Source organism: Bactrocera tryoni, unplaced genomic scaffold, assembly GCF_016617805.1.
Source record: "Bactrocera tryoni isolate S06 unplaced genomic scaffold, CSIRO_BtryS06_freeze2 scaffold_25, whole genome shotgun sequence".
Taxonomy (NCBI): Eukaryota; Metazoa; Arthropoda; class Insecta; order Diptera; family Tephritidae; genus Bactrocera; species Bactrocera tryoni.
Window position 1 is genome coordinate 8,238,645 of NW_024395977.1, and position 14,349 is coordinate 8,252,993.

The window sequence follows — 14,349 nt, forward strand, 5'->3', positions numbered from 1 at the left end:
TCATTATTAATGCCAGTACCTAATGGTAATGTAGAAACAAATGTTGTGTTGGAATTAATAAGAAATAAAAGTTAAGTAAAATGTTTGCCTAAATAGATGAATGTTAATATACTTGAGCTGTAGGAAAATGTTCGTTTATTTGTTCAACATACAAATCTATATAAATTAACATTTACGTAGATTCTTACGAGACATATTCATAGCATAAAATAATATTAAAATCGTACCAATACGTTTTGTATTTGATTTTGGTCATTCCAGGAGCTGGTCAAGACAGTTAACAACCACGACAATAAAATACCATAGTAACTAAATTGGTCAAAACGAATAGTAAAACTTTCCAGTTGAATAGCATTTCCTTCCAATATATTTTAAATACTCTAACTTAGGAAATGTTTGAATACTAGAGAACACATAAACATAATATAAAATGGGTTCATATATCATTATACATAACTACAGGTAGATGTATGCATATTTTTACTACAGTATGTGTGTTACATTTAGATTCATTTGAATGTGTGCCAAGGGTGAACTGATTCTATATATGTATGTACTAGCAAATATCAGTTCTGTAGGTTGCTTGGGAGAGATAGAAATTTTAGAATACTGCAAATTCCAAAGTTCTTTTTTTGAAATATTAATACACATATATATAATATACATATACTGTAAATATGTGTAAATATATCCAATACAACTAAATTATAACTACAAGTAAGTTTAGTTATGTATCTAGATTTTGACTGTACCACAATTAGAATAAGTTGTGAACATACAGTCGTGGACAGAGAAAAAGCATGTAACGACGTTTATTATTAATATAATCACAAAACACTCATTGGCATAGGATAAATAACGAATAAGCAAGATACGCAAATAAAATTAAAAAATATTTTTTCAAAAGTATTTTCAAAAAATACTTATTGCGCACGCGTATAGTTCCATAATATTTTTGAGAATGTTAGCAAAGTTGAAACATCAATAATTTTTTGGACATCAATAATTTTTTTCGACTCATTCGTGCAACAACTGAGCATCTTTGAGACTCCTTCTTACAAGTCCACTATATACGGTAAACCCAAATTTCACATTGATTCAGACATACTCTCTTGAGAAGATTTAAAAGGATCATCCTTGGTTTTGCTCACGATGGCTCTATCAGCATGTTCCGTTATTTGTCGTGCAGGAGCTTTGCGAATTTTTTTGTGTTTCAGCAATTTACAACAACTTTTAACAAAATTTATGGCTTTATATACCATTTTCTTCCAACAATTCCTACTTTTGGCAAAAAAGTTTGTGTAAATTCAAAATCATTCTTATTTTTTTTCAGAGCACAAAACAAATTCCAACCCATTTCTTAAATATTGTTTTCATATTTAACAGCAATTGTAAAACAATGTCTTTTTCCACGACTGCCAACTAATAATAAATATTTGTACGAAGAAACAAATGTGTGTTTATCTTTGTCCAATCAAACTTTGTTAGAAAACAGTTGTAAGGAGTAGCAACAAAAAAGTAAGCATACTAATGACATCAGCTTCCCGAAAGGAAATTATTGCAATGCACTTATTTGATAAACCTAAAAACTGATTTGAATAATTCATTTTAACAGTGTGCTATTTCTCTGTCTATGACTGTATATGTATGCATAAGTAAGCGCAGAGCGAAAACATATAAATACCGAGGAAAGGAAATGTAGTATTCGTTGGTCACGCAATAGTTAGCCATAAGGGTGAAATTTTGATTTTGTGCTTATTGACTTATTGTTACAATCGCTGATCCAGATTTGTATTTTTCCCCAAGGAATAAATCTCGATTTCTAAATTAAGGCTCCATATGTGTATTTTCTATCACTTCTCTATTGTAGTTTGCAAAAGCATAAGGTAAGCACTACCGATATGGAGGTTAGAATTTTGATTCATTTAAATTCCAAGGACAAACTTCTAAAAAATAATAAGGAAATTGTAAAACATTTTAACATTTCACACCAGTTTGAAAAGGAAAATATATAACGAAAAAAAAACAACTAAGAATGAACAAAGTTCATTTGCATCCAATTATATATTCTCGGAATTTGTAAAAATCAATGGCGTTGAAATATTTGTAGGGGCTAACTTAATAGTTAATAAGTTAGACAGAACATTCGTAATCAGATGAAATAATGAATCCGATATTCCTCATATTAGCGCTGTATTGATTGTCTTGTAAAATCCTTGCACTGTGAATGTAATGGAATACAACAAATATTCTATCCCCAATCGATGACGATGGCAATTACCCGTCTGAAGAACACAAAGCGGCGGGGTCGATGAATTGCCGGGCGAGCTATTCAAACACGGCGGCGAAGAAGTGATAAGGGGCACGCATCAGCTTCTTTGTAAAATATGGTCGGATACCCAACGATTGGAATCTAAGTGCGCTCTGCCCAATCCACAAGTGGCATAAGCCCCCTAAACATCTCATATAAAGTTCTATCGAGCGTATTGTGTGAAAGATTAAAGCCCACCGTCAACAAACTGATTGATCCTTATCAGTGTAGCTTTAGACCTGGAAAACGAACAATAGATATTCACCATACGCCAAATATGGGAAAAAACCCGTGAAAAGAGAATCGCACACACCATCTTTTCGTCGATTTCAAAGCTGCTTTTAACAGCATTAAAAGGAGCTGCTTTTATGCCGCGATGTCTGAATTTGTTATCCCCCCAAAACTAATACGGCTGTATGAGCTTGAGCAATATTTAAAGCTCCGTCAGGATCGTGAAAGACCTCTCCGAGCCGTTCGATACCAAACGAGGTTTCAGACAAGGCGACTCCCTATCATGCGACTTTTTCATTCTGCTGCTGGAGAAAATAATTCGAGCTGCAGAACTTAATCGAGCAGGTACAATCTTTTATAAGAGTGTACAGCTGCTGGCGTATGCCGATGATATTGTTAGTTCTGCTTTTTCCAGACTGGATAAGAAAGCTAAGCAAGTGGGTCTGGTGGTGAACGAAGGAAAGACGAAATATCTCCGGTCATCAAACAAAGAGTCGTCGCCCTCGCGACTTGGCTCTCACGTCACTGTTGACAGTCATAATTTTGAAGATGTTGATAATTTCGTCTATCTTGGAACCAGTATCAACACCACCAACAATGACAGCCTGGAAATCCAACGAAGAATATCTCTTGCCAACAGGTTCTACTTCGGACTGAGTAAGCAATTGAGAAGTAAAGTCCTCTCTCGACGAACAAAAATCGAGAAAGATGTGTACCATTTCAAAGCGGACAGACACACAGTCACCCGGATTGGAACTCGTCTCTTCATCCTGATAATTTATGTATATACTTATATATATCCATATATCTAACTCGATTAGTTTTAAGTAACACAAACAACCGTTCGGTGTTATTATACTTTTTAGCAACATGTTGAAAGAGTATAAAAATGTTGCGAAATAATTCAAGACTCCTTCTTTGAAGAAACCGAATAGTTCAAAACCAAATTTGGTATGTTATCAAGTTATACTTTTATTATAGGTCATAGAGTTTATTGCTATATTTAACATCGTATTCGGTTGGTTAGAAAAAGAAAATCATTATACGTAGTACTCATGTGGGAGTCGGAAAAATTCGTTAACTGTTTTTGCTAAGATATTTACTACTTGTACAAATTTTTGTGCGGATACATAAATTGCTACTGGATTTTGAAAGGAATGAATTAGGATCGAATTTAGAAATGTGCTATATGGTAAGTAGGTGTGGTTTTAGTCCGGTTTTGGAATTGTAATAGGAGTAAGTTAGGATTATATGTACCGAATTTGGTTGAAATTGGTTGAATAGGTCCCGATATATGTATGTGATTTCACCTACAGCGAATAATTAAGTTTATATGACAATTTATAGCAAAACTCGTTGAAATAACTAATTTCAACAAAAGTTTTAAAAACTCTGTTATGTATATTCTTATATTATGATCATCGGTACTGAGTGATAATTGTACCGTTATATTTCTTGTGGCGCCACTTAGACGCTGTAAATGGTTATATACAGTTAGAAGGCTGTAAAAAAGGGAACTTTCCAGAATTTTTTCTGAAAAAATTTTTAAATTTATTGATCCAATAATTTGTACATATAGTATATAACCTTTTAGCTGTGTTTTCAGACTTAGTTTTAGTAAAAATATTTATTAGGAAAGGAACTACAGCTGATCTCCGGGCTCCCTAAAAGATGTTTTGCGGTGACCACTATATCTCTGAACTGGATCCCCTGAAATTAAATAACCAAACAGATTTCGTTAAAGTAATATATTCGAGTAATCACAGTCACAGACTTTGAAAACATCATTTTGACGCGTTTAAGTTTGCAATGCACTTCCAAGCACTCTGAAACGCAACATTCACCGGAACGATATACAATTTTCTGTGCGTATTATTAAATATATATACATTAAGAAAATAAAATAAAAACACCTCGATTTTATTGAAAATTCTAACTGTATATAACCCCTTAAAACAACAGCCAGAAAGTACTCAAAATAGTTTAGGTACACTTCATTCATCTCATCATTTTCTTTTGGAATTTGTTGCGTTTAACTAATTTTTTCAGTAAGTTTTTTAAGGTGAACAGAGAACTAAACGTAATTAAGAGTAACAGTGTAAAACTGTAAAAGGTTAGGTCAAAGAACAGATACCTAAACAGAAAGCACAGGTCGGCGGACCAGAAGCTTTAAGGCGCTATACCAGTGTGAAAATGGATTTTTTTTTACTTTTTCGGTAGTTTATATTTTCAAAAATATCCTATGAAATCGGCAAGGTCCCATCTTGAAAAGCGACTAAACGTCGTCACCGAGCCTGACAGGTACCCCCTGCCACACCTGCACGATTTCACTCATTCCCTGCATGGTTGCAAAATTTTTTCCACATTTGATCTGCGTTGGGCCTACCACCAGATTCCTGTGGAGCCGAACGACATACCAAAGACTGCAATTAAAACGCCATTCGGCATGTTTGAATTTCCGTTTATGTGCTTTGGTTTGAGGAATGCCAGTCAAACGTTCCAAAGATTCATGGATCACATCTTCCGTGAATACGACTTCTCCTGGCCATGCCTCGATTACATTTTGATATCATCGAAGGATATGAATCAACATCGTCATCATCAAGAGTTAGTATTTAAAAAGCTACGCGAGTACGGCCTTGTTATCAAATGCACACTAGGTCAGCCGCAAGTTAAATTTTTAGGTTTCGAAATAAACCGCAGTGGAATTTCACCCCCAGTAGAACGAGTACGGGCAATTCAAAATTTCAACTTACCTTCGATAGCATGTGATGTAAACTTTTTTCGCAGATTCTTGCCTTGCGCCACAGAAAGGCAAATGACATTATTCAACCTCATAAAAGGGAAAAAGAAAAACGACACATCGCCAGTTGATTGCACAGTTGAAGCAAAGGAGGCATTTCAACAATGCAAAGACGACTTATGCAAAGCAACTTTATTGGCTTACCCAAAACACAGGGCGCAACTCAGTTTGACGGTGGATGGATCTAGAGCTGCGGTAGGAGCCAGAGAGCTGTAACGAGTATGATAAAATCAGAACAAACAGTCGTGCCAAAAACACAATCAAATCAATTCAGTTCAGCATAGACAACATTGTTAATTAATTCGTGTATCTGCCAGCGTCAACTGACCTAATGCAACACGAACAATCTGTTCTTCGGCAATCACGATCGTGTAAACGTATGGCTGGCTTCGGTTGCAATCGTATCATGTCACTGATTTGAATCATGTGTGGCAAAAAATGTATCAGCTTTGAAAATGTGCGCGTGTTACAAATTTTCGAAGCGTAAACAATGGAAATTGCATGGAATACGTACATATGTACATACATACATATATACATACATTTACTGTATGTATGCATGTACTCGATGGAATTTCCATTTTACATATAACATATACTATATATACATACATACATATGTATACAAACATATGTAGTTGAAATATAACAGAAGTGAACTAGAGAAAATATGTGTTTAGGGGATGATATACAAAACCGAACGCTGTCAATCATTTCAATCATTGAAGCATGAGTTTGCATCACTTTGGGTATTTTCTGCTGATACGAACGTTCATAAACAAATCAGGTATAAGCCGATCGCTAGTGATACAAAGTTGGTCTCTATCGCTGATTTGAAGAAAACAGTTCGCTTCGTGTACATGAACTGAACTGGCAGAATCAGACAGAGTAACGGATCAGTACTTAAGTATAAAGAAGAATTTAGTACTCGTTGCAGTTCTCTGGTAGGAGCTGTACTACAACAACACGACAACGACCAGTGGCAAACACTAGGTTTTTATTCCGAACGCCTTACAGAAACACAAACAAGATACAGCACTTACGATCGTGAACTATTAGCGGCATACAAAGCAGTCAAATATTTTCAACATATGCTAGAAGGAAGAGAATTTTTCATCCTCACCGACCATAAGCCATTGCAGTATGTGTTCCAGCAAAAGCTTGAAAAGGCATCTCCGCGTCAAATGCGTCATTCGGAATTTATCGCACAATTCCCAACAGACATTCGGTACATCCCCGGAAGAGAAAACGTAGTACGTGATGCAATGTCACGTATTGACGCCATTCATACTCCAAGCACCATCGACTTCGCCAAACTTGCAGTCAAAAGTTCGACCCAGAGCTCAAAAACTTACAAGACTCGAATACCAGCCTATTAATCAAACCATTCACGATTCCAGGCACCGCTGTAGACGTCTTCTGTGACGTAAGCACCAGCCAAGTCCGACCGTACTTAACTCCATCGTTTCGCAGAACAGCTTTCGATTCCATACATAACATGGCACACACAGGCGCCGCAAAAACAACTAAATTGATTGCAGAAAAATTTGTATGGCCGAGTCTCCGAAAAGATTGCCGCTTATGGTCCAGGCGGTGCATCCCGTGCCAAAGAGCTAAAAAGCAGCACCACAACAGAGCACCGTTGTCGGCATTCACGTTACCAGAGCAACGATTTGACCACATAAATATGGATATCGTCGGACCATTACCACCTTGCAAGGGTTATCGATACTGTTTGACAATAGTCGATCGTTATTCCCGATGGTTAGAGGCACTCCCGCCCAAAGACATGACGACAGAGACCATTGTTTTCAATTTCTACACGCACTGGATCGCTAAATTTGGAGTACCGAGTAGAGTAACAACGTATCAAGGTAGACAATTTGAATCTATACTATTCCGAGAACTTTCCAGACTTTTAGGCATCAAGCACTTACGTACCATTGCGTATCACCCCGCGTCAAACGGAATTATCGAGTGATGGCACAGATCATTAAAAGCAGCGATAAAATGCTACATGACAGACAACTGGGTCGAAGTTCTCCCACTCATCCTTCTAGGTTTTAAAAGCGACACCCGCAGAGATGGTTTATGGAAATACACTTCGATTCGCATGCAGTCACTAAAGCCGTCACCAACTACAAACAACTCAGCGCACGTACCATTCGTAGAAAAGAACTAACACTCAACATCATCAGTCTTCGTGCGAAACGACTCAATTCGTCCACCTCTTCAACCACCATACGAGGGACCATTTCCCGTAGTCGAACGCGGCGACAAATTTTTCAAAGTCAAAATCAGAGGGAAGGACGTAAACATTACCATCGACCGGTTAAAAGCAGCTTTCATCGCCGAAGATTACCAAACCCCGTCGAATCAAACAGTTCAACACAAAGAGCACCAAACAAAATGTGGTCGTCGAGTACGCTTTCGTCTTCCCGATAGGGGGGAGTGATGTGGCAACCCCAAAGTAATGTGGCAACCCCAAAGTAATGTGGCAACCCCAAATGCAACTCTGCAAAAAGCATAGATATGGCAACCCAAAAACTGGATAAGCTGTCAGCTTGACGAACCGCCATTTTTCCTTCTTCTTGGCGCATCACCCCGACTGCAACCACGTTTCATTATTTTCACTCTCCAATTCATTTTCTATTCAATCATCAACTTTGTATCAGTTTTTTATATTAAAATAAATCTAAAATTATTATGGACATCCCACACATTGGTAAGAGATGTTTTCTTTTTTTGTTAATATAAAAATGGTAAGTAATTACATGATATAAAAAACATTTAATAATATATTCTTAGATTATTTAATTAATTTTACAAATTTATTTTTAAACCATTATTTTTGGTCTTATAAAGTCGCTTGACGCAACATATAGCTTACATGACAGACCTGTATAAATTGTTCAACGACATGAATCTACAACTGCAAGGCGATAAAATAAATTTAATTAAAACAAAAAACGTCGTTGCTGCTTTCGCAGCCAAACTGCTTCTACACAAAAAGAATCTGGGCAGACATGAGTTTCAAATTTTTCCGAATTTATCAGTATCATGCAGTAACGACGAATTGTTTGCCTACTGCCAACATTTGGAAAACCTCCACATTGACTTTACCGAAAGATACCAGGACATTTTGAACATGGAAATATCAGACTGGGTGTTGGATCCGTTTTCAAATGTCAACACAGCAATGTCACCTCAGCTGGAAGAAGAACTTATAGAATTGACAACAAACGAGGAAATAAAAATCAAGTTCAAAAATGGTTACCAAGAATTTTGGCTACAAAAACCGATCCCGCAATTGTACCCTGGATTGTGGTCATCGTCATATTTGTGTGAACGTGGATTTAGTGTTGTGATTACGCTGCTTACTAAAAAGAGAAATCGTTTGCTTGTAACCGAACGTGGTGACTTGCGACTGTTATTGAGTAAATTGGAACCTGATATTAACAAACTTATTAAACAGCATCAGATTCATCCTTCACATTAGTTTTTATATAAGGATCGATTATTTTAGTTTTATTTTTAATAAAAGATTTTCTGTTTTAATACTATAAAGTTGCGTTTCAATAATCATTCTTATTGGCAGGTGGAGCCCGTAAGAGTTAACTTGAGACCTAAGCGCCGTTGTACAAGTATGTTACCTACTGCGCTCAGGTTTAAAGTTGCGGGTAATAGTAAAAGTTTCGTTTAGAATTCTCCGTTAATATACATATTTATATAGGTCACAATAATTAATTTGAAGTTATAGTGGTTTTTAAATAGGTGAAAAAATGGGGGCGCTAAAAAAATATTTATTCTCAAAGTGGGAAGTAGACAAAATAAGTTTGGGAACCATTTTAAGCATCGCATTTTAAATATCGATCAATGTCAATCTTGCGCGCTACGTCCAACATTGAAATCGGCCGGGTTCCTCGGTCATCGAATGACATCCGGATATCGTCTTTTCTGTCCGACCCCATCTTCGCATGTAGCGAATTATTATTATTTGGAAAATATACAAAATACTTGTATTAAACATAATAATAAGAAAGGAATACAAGCTACTGTGGCAATTGACTTCCATATTTTCCTGTCTTACATATATATTTTGTTGTGAAATATAAAATATTAATACCCTTCTTTAAATTAAATTTGGTTTTATTTATTTCAAGATTTTTTTTGCCCCCGTTTAAACATGGTCCTTCGAGTCTTACCGAAAAGCACCTTCGTATTTTTATAAAACACAAAAATAATATTATATTAAACGATATGACATTGTGGTGACAAAAAAACACAATTGAAGTGCAGTAAATTCAAAACAAAACAAAAAAGGGAGTAGTGCATTGAAACCAAAAATAAAACACATCTGTATGTATAAGTATGTACATTATAAAGCAGTGGAACACAAATGTGACTGCCGAGAGTTAAATTCACCTCTGGATCCGCCCTGCATATATACGACATATATTATGTAACTTAAACTGTGGTGATAAAAAAACAGCAGAAAATAATGCAGTGTCACACAAAATATAACCATATACAACAGGGTAAATTCAAAAATTTTTTTTTTTAATTTTTTTTTCAACTCTTACCCCTTCAAATGTTAGTGATTGACAACAAAAAATCCTGAATTTTTAGAGTTTGAAAGGCCAACTTTATGAATATGTGATGGCTATTTTTGAGAAACGAAAATTAGTTGGTGAAATTTTAGTTTGAATGAAAAAACGAAAATTCCTATGTATGCAGGAACCTAAAAAAAATAGCGACCACTAGAGTTAAGCTAAAGCGCCCGGCTTGAGGGAGAATTTTTTGTTTGTCAATCACTAACATTTGAGGAGGTAAGAGTTGAAAAAAAAAATTCAGGCATTCGCCTGTTTTACCTTGTGTAACTTCTGGCTATTCAGCAATGACCATTCCGAGGACGCTGTTTTGACTCAATTGACTACATATATGTATATAGTAAAAACTGAATCGAAGAAGGCTCTGATGGCCATCACGACGTAGGATTTTTCCAAGTGTCATGATGACTGGAAAATTCGTTGGAATAAACGAATTGCAGTGGGAGGGGATACGATATGAAATGGACAAAATTCACCTTTCAATTTGTTCACAGTAGTATATCAGAAACAAATTTACAAGTGCAGGAAATACTGATAAAATTCCGAATTAAAAAATAAAAAAAATAAAAACATATATGAAGTGCTGAACATAATGCTCGCGACAGACCGCAAACGACATCTGTCAAAAATTAAAATACACACGTTCTTATGGACACTGTTATTTTGACAGAAGCACGATTACACGACTGCAGGCCGACAGTTGTCGTTTTCGCTAACTTCAATATCCTCCTATATTTGACAACGACAGTAGGACGACAGTAGAGTTGACAGTAGAATGGAAGATAGAAAGAGGAGGTAGAGTGGTGATGCCACTAGTATGTAATAAGTAAAATTATTCAAAGCTCTAACAAACCTGACGTTGTTTTACAAATAAAAGCATAAAATAGCTCTATTATATCATTTGTAATAACAATTGATAATGTAAAACAAATAAATATACCTATTTACTTATTTTTTTTGCACACAAATTTTCACTTTTAACAAAATATTAAAATTTCATTGAAGTGAAAGGTATTAGTATGGCCACAACGAAATTGTGTACATACAAAATGGACAACTGCGTTGTTTTGTGTACATGTAGTAGTCTTCACGACGCCATTTTCAGTTCATTGTCGTGCTGCCATGTTGTGTCGCAAGCATTGTGTTCAGCACTTGCATACTAAAAGTGCGCGTCAATCAAAACAAAAAATTATACAAATCAAGTGCTGAACACATTGAGCGCGACACGGCATGGCACCACGACAGTGAACTGTAAGTGGCATCGTGAGTCTTTCTACATGAACATTTTTAAGAAGGCAGCGACATAACAATGGCCGGTATGTACACAAGACAAGACAACTGTCCATTTTGCATGTACACAATTTCGTTGTGGCCATACTAATACCTTTATTTTCAATTAAATTTTAGCATTTTGTTCAAAGTGAAATTTTTTATGCAAAAAATAAGAAAATAGGTAAATTTATTTGTTTTAAATTATCAATTGTTATTACAAATGATATAATAGAGCTATTTTAAGCTTTTATTTCTAAAATAACGTCAGGTTTGTTAGAGCTTTGAATAATTCTACATTTTACATATTAGTGGCATCACCACTCTACCTCATCTCTCTACTGTCAACTCTACTGTCGTCCTACTGTAGTTGGCAAATATAAAAATATATTGAAGTTAGCGAGAGCGACAACTGTAGGCCTGCAGTCGTGTAGTCGTGCAGCTGTCAAAATAACTGTGTCCATAAAAACATGTGTATTTTAATATTTGACAGATGTCGTTTGCAGTCTGTCGCGCTCAATGTGTTCAGCACTTCATTGTAAAGAAAAAACAGCACAGAAAGCGAACTAAAAATACATACATACATAAATAGTTACAATTAACAAAGGGGCGAACTAAAAAACATAGCCAGGCAGCTGAAGACTGAAGAAGAAGAGGAAAAAAGAAATTAATATTATCCTCTCAAGAAACCCTTGATGATGGATAAAGTGAGTCGTATCGTCTACTTTTCCTTTTATTTCATTATGCATTTACCTATGTATGTTAAAGATTGCAGTTTATTAGCACAAAAACTGTAATTATAATAAAAAAAGAAAAAACCAAACCATTTAATTTAAGTTTGAAGTTACGGCTTATTTTGCGATTTTATTAGATACATACATATCCCAGCAAAACCTGCGTGACCGAAACTCCCAAACATTTACACAATTTTTAACTTATTACTAACACACCCTCACAAATCATTTAATTGCGTAAAGAGTCTATCCGCTGTGCCTTTTGATTGTTTTATATTACAAGCTCTTCACACAACATCTTTTCTATAAAAACAAAACAAAAGAAGACAAACTGATTTCGGACTTGCCACTGTTTATGGAAAACGATGCATGTAAAAGTATACAACATGATAACATGATTGTTTACATTCGTTTATTCGTTGCGAAAATTCGAATTCAAAGAAAAAGAAATTCGGCACGCGTGTTAAATTGTGAAAAATTTGTATTCTAACTAAATTTGGTTATATTTTATGAAAAAAGTGATTAAAAACGTGATTATAAAAGTGGTCCATATATAATTTGAAAAGGTGAGTAAACGGAGTAAATTTTAATATTAAAAAAAATACATTTAGTGCTTGCATGAGCCGAGAAAAAAAGGCTTTTAATGTCAGTGCCTCCAAATTTGCCAAAATATGTAGTATTAATGTGAATTCTGATAGTGACTCAAATGTGGAAGAATTGAGCTCCGTAGATATATCTTTAAATGATTATGATAGCCAAGATACCATTGATAGTAATAGTGACAATGTGAATATTGTAGTGAAAAATGATAAATGCAAAGAAATAAAAGCTTGGGCTTTACGCAATAGAGTGTACCACAATACAGTGACTGATTTGTTTCAAACCTTGCGAAAAATAGGTTTAGTGGATTTGCCCTTAACAGCAAAAAGTCTATTAGGTACAAGTAGAAAAAAGGTTAATATTGAAAACATTCCAAGTGGCGCGTTTTTATATAGAGGAATTCAAAATTATTTTGAGAAAAATTCATTTCCTCACCTTGAAATAAAAGATAGCATTGTACTTGATATAGGAATAGATGGTCTTAGATTATTCAAAAATCCATATGCATACATTATTATTTTTTTCTACATGTCTCTTTGTTTCTTTTTCAGATTATTCACAAAAGTGATGAAATGGCGCAGCAAAAAACGGTTCGTGAATGCAAGGTCCTCATCCGCAAAATTCATCAATCGGTATGCCGAATGACTGGTGAAGATGTCGACAACGTTCAAACCGAAATTGCTTCCACCCTACCATTAAATACGCTTGCTGCAGCTTTGGGAATGGACGAAAAATTGAAATGCGACGAATTTGCTGCTACAACGGTAAGTAATATATAAACTTTTTTCAATAAACAATTCAGTTTTTACAAACTATTTTTATTTACAGAAACAATTCGTTTTGAGGATAAAAGGTACTTCAGATAGTGTACATGATGTGTTGCGAAGTCTGTACACTGATGAACTTCTTTATTTATGTAACTGGGACGGTAGGGGTGGGAAGCAACCTCTCTCCAAATTCCTGCTGGTTTCCAACATTTTATACGGTAAATTCTGTTTTTTATTTAATTTTACTTACAATTACTTGTTTTAATTTGTAATTTTCATTATGTTTTTTTATAGATTCATTCATAACGTATGGATTGGCAATGTTCGAAAAACAAGTTCGAAAAGCCATTGAAATGGGCCACCATAGGCACAAACAAAGAATTTATAGGAAGAGGAAAACTGAGGAGTGAACCCTTTAAATATTTAATAAAAAGTTATATGTATTTCTGATATTATTAAAAAAATTATTTTAATACATACTAGATTTTAAGATAGCATTGCAAAGCAGGAATTGAATTAATAATGAAATATTTATTTTAATTTAAACTTTAATGTAATTTTGGTTAAAAATAATTTGAAAAAAATTAAAAATTAAAAAAAATAAAAATCTTTTATTTTGAGATTCGAACTCGAGTCTCACGGAATACCAAGCCGTGCGTTTAACCACTAGGCTAGTATAGCATGCAGCGTCGCGCTTCCCTGGAACCAGTTTTCCCCGTTTGCCTTAAATTTAACTAAAGTGTGAGAAGCGAGGATATAGTTTTATTGTAGCAGAAAATGTGTGCTCAAGAAGGTGATAAAAAATCACATGTATACAAAAGTTTTGGGAGGTTTTTTGATTCGCCCTTAAGAACGTGATAGAAAGTGTGACAATTAAACGGGCACGCGTTACCGGCATGTCACTAGGTAACATGACCGGCACTGTTCTAACTGGGTACAGATGTAATTAGTACATAAAAAGTCACCGCCTTCTATATTTAACTTTGTGTATTCAAACTCATACATATACACATATACTTACGTA

At 35.0% G+C, this 14,349-nt stretch overlaps 1 protein-coding gene across 2 annotated transcripts; it reads left to right on the plus strand.

Annotated features, from left to right (window-relative positions):
* Window positions 1-1,798: 1,798 nt before the first annotated feature.
* On the plus strand, window positions 1,799-13,781 carry LOC120780488. 2 transcript variants are annotated; one of them, XM_040112761.1, is made up of 4 exons: window positions 1,799-1,886; window positions 13,110-13,322; window positions 13,387-13,543; window positions 13,620-13,781. In XM_040112761.1, the coding sequence occupies exons 2-4, from the start codon at window positions 13,131-13,133 to the stop codon at window positions 13,733-13,735; spliced, it is 465 nt and encodes a 154-aa protein (XP_039968695.1). In that variant the 5' UTR covers window positions 1,799-1,886; window positions 13,110-13,130; the 3' UTR covers window positions 13,736-13,781. The 2 variants fall into 2 exon arrangements, with proteins under 2 accessions (XP_039968695.1, XP_039968696.1); XM_040112762.1 differs by lacking the exon at window positions 1,799-1,886 and adding an exon at window positions 12,113-12,524.
* Window positions 13,782-14,349: the final 568 nt, after the last annotated feature.